The sequence below is a fragment of the Alosa pseudoharengus genome, unplaced genomic scaffold (assembly GCF_046254945.1).
Source record: "Alosa pseudoharengus isolate Yale_2024_CS ecotype anadromous, Long Island Sound unplaced genomic scaffold, YU_APseudo_1.1 YU_APseudo_1.1_scf_21, whole genome shotgun sequence".
In the NCBI taxonomy this organism is placed as follows: domain Eukaryota; kingdom Metazoa; phylum Chordata; class Actinopteri; order Clupeiformes; family Clupeidae; genus Alosa; species Alosa pseudoharengus.
In genome coordinates this window covers 3,459,442-3,464,892 of record NW_027468674.1, presented here as the reverse complement: position 1 = coordinate 3,464,892, position 5,451 = coordinate 3,459,442, and the positions used below count along the sequence as shown (strand labels likewise).

At 49.0% G+C, this 5,451-nt stretch overlaps 1 protein-coding gene across 1 annotated transcript in view; it reads left to right on the top strand.

Moving 5' to 3' along the window:
* Positions 1-207: 207 nt before the first annotated feature.
* fbxw9 (F-box and WD repeat domain containing 9) overlaps positions 208-5,451 on the top strand; it is a 9,541-nt gene continuing 4,297 nt past the window's right edge. Inside the window, exons 1-6 of the mRNA XM_076299099.1 lie at positions 208-586; positions 766-950; positions 1,109-1,253; positions 1,991-2,242; positions 2,576-3,158; positions 3,391-3,539. Coding sequence (XP_076155214.1) covers positions 850-950; positions 1,109-1,253; positions 1,991-2,242; positions 2,576-3,158; positions 3,391-3,539 — 1,230 coding nt within the window. The 5' untranslated portion in view covers positions 208-586; positions 766-849. The remainder of the gene's footprint in view (positions 587-765; positions 951-1,108; positions 1,254-1,990; positions 2,243-2,575; positions 3,159-3,390; positions 3,540-5,451) is intronic.

Below are 5,451 nucleotides of genomic sequence, written 5' to 3'. Positions count from 1 at the left end.
GCTAAATATGCCTAATTAGTCCGTTTAGAGCTGAATATGCATAGTTAGTCTATAGCCTTTAGCCTACTGTTGCTCGTATTTTAGCGAGTTAATGCGGTTTTGCTCTTTTCTAGATACGTAACGTCTAGTCTGAAATGAACACTTCTTGAACCTTTAAAGTCGCGGATTGATTGCGTCATGACATGCGTGACATAAACAATAGTTTGAATGAGTCAACTGTTATTACCAACTTCATGTTCTAAGTACAAACAAAGGAACATTAAACTAAAATACCACCTTTATCTTTATGGAGTTACTATCTGCTTGGATATAATTTGGCTGACAATATAGATGGCGTTATTAAAAATCCCGTGAAAGGGATACATTTCTAGCAAGCTAACAGTTAGCCGCGTAACTTACAGTCGACAGGCAATAATAGGCGAGGCGGGGTATGCAATCAAACCTGACAGGACCGTCACTAAATAGTTTGTTTTGTACGCCTAAGACGGATAGTGTGATTTCCAGTAAGCCTAACTTGCATTATGATATGATCATCAAATACTGCATGCAAGGTCGGCACAAACAACGGAGGTGCCCCGACTCGAAGGTAAGGGGTAAACAAACTGGGGTATCGTGTTTTTTAAAGATAAGGATAGCGTTAACCGTTTGAGCAGGCGTGGTTGGCTTCCATTGTTTTTATGTCAGCTGTTTTGGACTTTGCTCGAGCTACGTGGAACCACTTTGGGGTAGAAATGTAGTTAACTTAGCTAATTTCTTTATTCTAAGCTGAAATAGGAAGAAAGCACCGTCGAGTCTGTAACGAGACGTGCTGGGTTGGTATTGGGATTATCGCGGGTTGATAACTCGGTGATGGAGGGTAAAGGCGAGACGGAGAGTAGTGGTGGCCGGGAGACGGCATCCAGCGCCGGGGAGTCGGACAGCGATGGCATCGCTCATCTGGATCAGATGCGGTGAGGATGTATCTTTACTTAGTATTCAGTAGTTAGATTTGGTACACACTTTAGTTTTAATGAAGGATGGGCTACTGTGGGACGCTGAAATGTAATGTATGTTTTCCTGTAGGCTATGGCGTTTGCCAACCCGGTGTGTGTGTGTGTGTGTTCTGTAGGCTGTGTGTGGGCTCTGGGTGCTCCAGGCCCGAGAGTCCCTCTCCTTGCAGTGATGGGATTGGTTTACTCTCGTTGCCATGGGAGATGGTGACCCGGATTGCCTCCCACTTACCTGCGCAGTGCATCATCAACGTCCTGCCACAGGTGAGAATCGCAGTCACTGGAGGTTGCCGCAGCGACAGGATGGCAGTGTGGTACAGTTAATGAAAGCCTTGTGGCCTTAGCATCGGGATGCAGCGCTGTCATGACATTCTAAACAGGTCTCTCTCAGTTGCTATCACCTCTGTTGTCATGAAGTGTGTTGAGCGGTTAGTTCTAGATCATATTACATCCTCCCTGTCTTCTGCATTAGACCCACTCCAGTTTGCCTATAGGCCAAACAGGTCCACAGACGATGCGATAGCTTTTGCTTTGAACACTGCTCTCTCTCACCTGGATAAGAAAAACACCTGTACGGGTGCTCTTCATCGACTACAACTCTGCTTTTCACATCATAGTTCCATCCAGACTCATGAAACTAAGAGACCTGAACATCAGCTCCTCCCTGTGCAGTTGGATCCTTGACTTCCTGACTGACAGGCCACAGAAAGACAGAGTTGGCTCTTGAGCATAAAAAATGGTCCAGTAGCGAAGGCGTGCTGAGTGAGGTTGATGATGATGGCGTTTTAAACAGCCCCCCCTCTCTGTCTCTGTGCAGGTGTGCCGTGTGCTAGGTGTGGTTGATGATGGCGTTTTAAACAGCTCTCTCTCTCTCCCCCTCTCTCTCTCTCTCCCTCCCTCTCTCTCTCTCTCTCTCTCTCTCTCCCTCCCTCTCTCTCTCTCTCTCTCCCTCTCTCTCTCTCTCTCTCTCTCTCTCTCTCTCTCTCCCTCCCTCTCCCCAGGTGTGCCGTGTGCTAGGTGAGGTTGGCGAGGACGCGTCGGCATGGCAGCACAGAGCCCAGCGCCTGGTGGGGGGCGGGGCCTCCTTCCCCGTGGGGCCCAGGGACGAGCTGGACTGGGCAGCGGCCTGCCTGGAGATGGAGCAGCTCCTCGGCCTCTGGAGCAGCATGGGGGAGCGGGGGAGAACCGCGGAGGGGGAGAGAGGAGGAGAGAGGAATGTGCCGGAGGGGCGGGAGGGAGCGAGGGAGGAGGAGGTGCAGGCTGCAGAGGAGAGGAGAGGAGAAGGAGGAGAAGAAGAGGAGGAACAGAGAGGAGAGGAGGAGGGAAGGAGGCAGCCTGAAGGAGCAGCAGGAGAGGAAAGAGCAGGAGTGGAGGCACAGAGAGGAGAGGAGGAGGTGAGGAGGCAGCCTGAAGGAGGAGGAGGAGTGGAGGAGAGAGCAGGAGGAGTGGAGGAGAGAGCAGGAGAGGAGAGACACCAGCAGGAGGAGCAGGGAGGAGGAGGAGGAGTGGGGGCACAGAGAGGAGAGGAGGAGGTGAGGAGGCAGCCTGAGGGAGGAGGAGGAGGAGAAGTGGAGGAGAGAGCAGGAGGAGTGGAGGAGAGAAGAGGAGGAGTGGAGGAGAGAGGAGGAGGAGTGGAGGAGAGAGGAGGAGGAGTGGAGGAGAGAGAGGTGGTGGAGATGGAGGTGGAGCGGCGTGGGGAGGTGCATGAGGAGGAGGAGGACTCGCTGCCCTCTCTGGAGCGCTTCTCGCTGCCCCCGGGCCACATCGCCGACGTCCACTCTGTGCTGCTGTTCGGGGGCCAGGGGGCGCTATGTGCCACGGGATCTCGCGACCGCAACGTCAACCTGTGGGACCTGCGGGCCGAGCCCGAGGGGTCAGGGGTGGGGTCAAGGGTGGGGTCGGGGGGCTCGCGGGGTCGTTTGCTGCACACGCTGGGAGCGTCGGGTGGGGCAGGGGCCCACAGCGGGTGGGTGTGGTGCCTGGCGCAGCGCGAGGGGCTACTGGCGTCCGGCGCGTTCGACAGCACCATACGGCTCTGGGACCTCGCCGCCAGCGGAGCGCCCAGGGGAGTGATCACCGGCCGCGCGCCCGTCATCTGTCTCTCATGGCAACCAGACGCGCTGCTCGCCGGCTCTCACGACAAGAAGATCAGAGTCTACGACCACAGAGGTGTGTGTGTGTGTGTGTGTGTGTGTGTGTGTGTGTGTGTGTGTGTGTGTGTGTGTGTGTGTGTGTGTGTGTGTGTGTGAGCGCATGCGCGCGCCATACGAGCATTAGCTTTTTTGTCAACTCATTTTGTGTTATGGAGTCTGTGATGACCTCATCTTAAAGTGTGTGTGTGTGTGTATGTGTGTGTGTGTGTGTGTGTGTGTGTGTGTGTGTGTGTGTGTGTGTGATCTAGCATCACAGCCCCTGGTGAAGACTCTGCAGCTCCACAGTAGTGCGGTGTTGAGCATGGAGGCTAACGAGCGCTACATCATCTCTGGAGGAAAAGACAACACCATCGCCCTGTACGATAGACGCGCCGCTAAACTACTCAACAAGGTCACGGTAAGCACGCACGCATGCACGCACGAACGAACGCTGCAGCATCTCTAGAGGAAAAGACAACACCATCGGCCATCGCCCTGTATGACAGCTAAACTAAACAATACACACACTCTCACAAGCGCTATATCTTAACGTAAACACACACGCTCGCTCCAAGTCAGCAAAGTGTAGCACAAACTGAGTATTTAACTGCTACCTGTAGATGATGTCTCAGGTTAACCCTTAAAGGATTACCGTCACACCGGTTGTGACGGGAATGTTGGGAAACAAACGTTCTAAAGAATATCTGGGTTCATTGAATTCAACATAGAATTTTAGAACCTTCAATTGTTGCGGAACTTAGAATGTTCAAAAACCTACACTTAAAAGTAGAGAAGTCTTATTCGTTTGTGTCACATGACGTCACTGTAGCTTTGCGCCGCCATCTTTACAACCGATTCGCGCCCCGCTCAGTGGTCACAACAGCTGACCGTCTGACAGCTAACAGCTGATAACCCACCACAAACTGTTCCCATAAAGTCACAATCGCCTCTTTCCCATCCCTTCATGTTCTTTCAATGAATATAAACCATGGTCTGTATAAAATAGGTATAAACACATCTGACATTAAAGAACATTATCCAGATTAATGACAGCTAGCTGTGAGCTAAATTATACTAAAATGAGTGGTAGCTTGCTAGCTGTTAGCCACTTAGCTAACAACTCGCTACTGTACCTAGTCAGAGTAAACTACCACCAAAATCATATATTTGAATTGTTTTTACATAATACTTACGTTTCCCATGATTAAATATAAATCCTTGGTGGCCAGGTGCCGCACTTTCACGTTTTTGACCCATCCAGTCACAGCATATTGATAGGCATCAGTAGGTGAGAGCCGGTACAGTTGAAACACTTTTTAATTAAATGTAAACAAAAGCGTTCAGGAATTATTAGGCTACAGCAAAAGTGGGACATGCGTGTTTCATTCGTCCCTGCTGGTCGGGACAGTTGAAACAACATAAGGGGACTGTACTGTCCATTTTTATCCAAGTTCCATGTCCAATGAAAAACGTAAAAGCCTGGGTGGGATTAGACGCACACTCCAACATTGTAAGAAAGATTATTTATTTGTCCAGTTGCAGTAACAAAAAAGGCGAATGAAAAGTTGTTGTAAATTAAATCCAGGAATAATACTTAACGAAAAACTATTCAGTAAAAGTAAAGACGAGTGGAGTGAGTGGAGTGAGTGGAGTGAGTGGAGTGAGTGGAGTGAGTGAGTGGAGTGAGTGGAGTGAGGTATTCAGTAAAAGTAAAGACGAGTGGAGTGAGGTTAAAACTGTTTGTTACCCCACGCTTCCATTTTCCATCGGCCCAGTTCAATTCTGACCTACGTCATATATAGGCCACCTGGCTTTGGCCTCACACGTGACTACACGTCAATTATGACAGATTACCAAGAAATATAAATATAATTAAAGAAACATAAATATAATTAAAGATACAATCAAAACCTTCCAATTATCCAAATCCATATTTCAAATTAAAATATTAATTCTATTTCCATACGAAAACCAAGAAATGGCTGTAACAGGGACGAATGAACATACAGTTTAAGCGATGTAAAGGTCCCAGAACTTCAACATTTTTACTACATATCATGAATGGTAGGCTACTCCCAATAAGTGCTAATTTAGATAGATTGTTGCAGGGCTATACGTCTTCTGCATGTCTGATAACATTGCCATCATCGTGAAGCGTGTATGAAGCGTTTTTTGAAATATCATGCCCTGTGGATGATTCCGCCATGTTTATAGCTAGAATGGTAAGCTTTCCCATTTATATCATGTTTATATTGTTGAACATGTAGTTTCACTAGGTTTTTACGTGGGTTAGGCCACTGCACATCCAAATAAGTAGGCTTAACGACCCA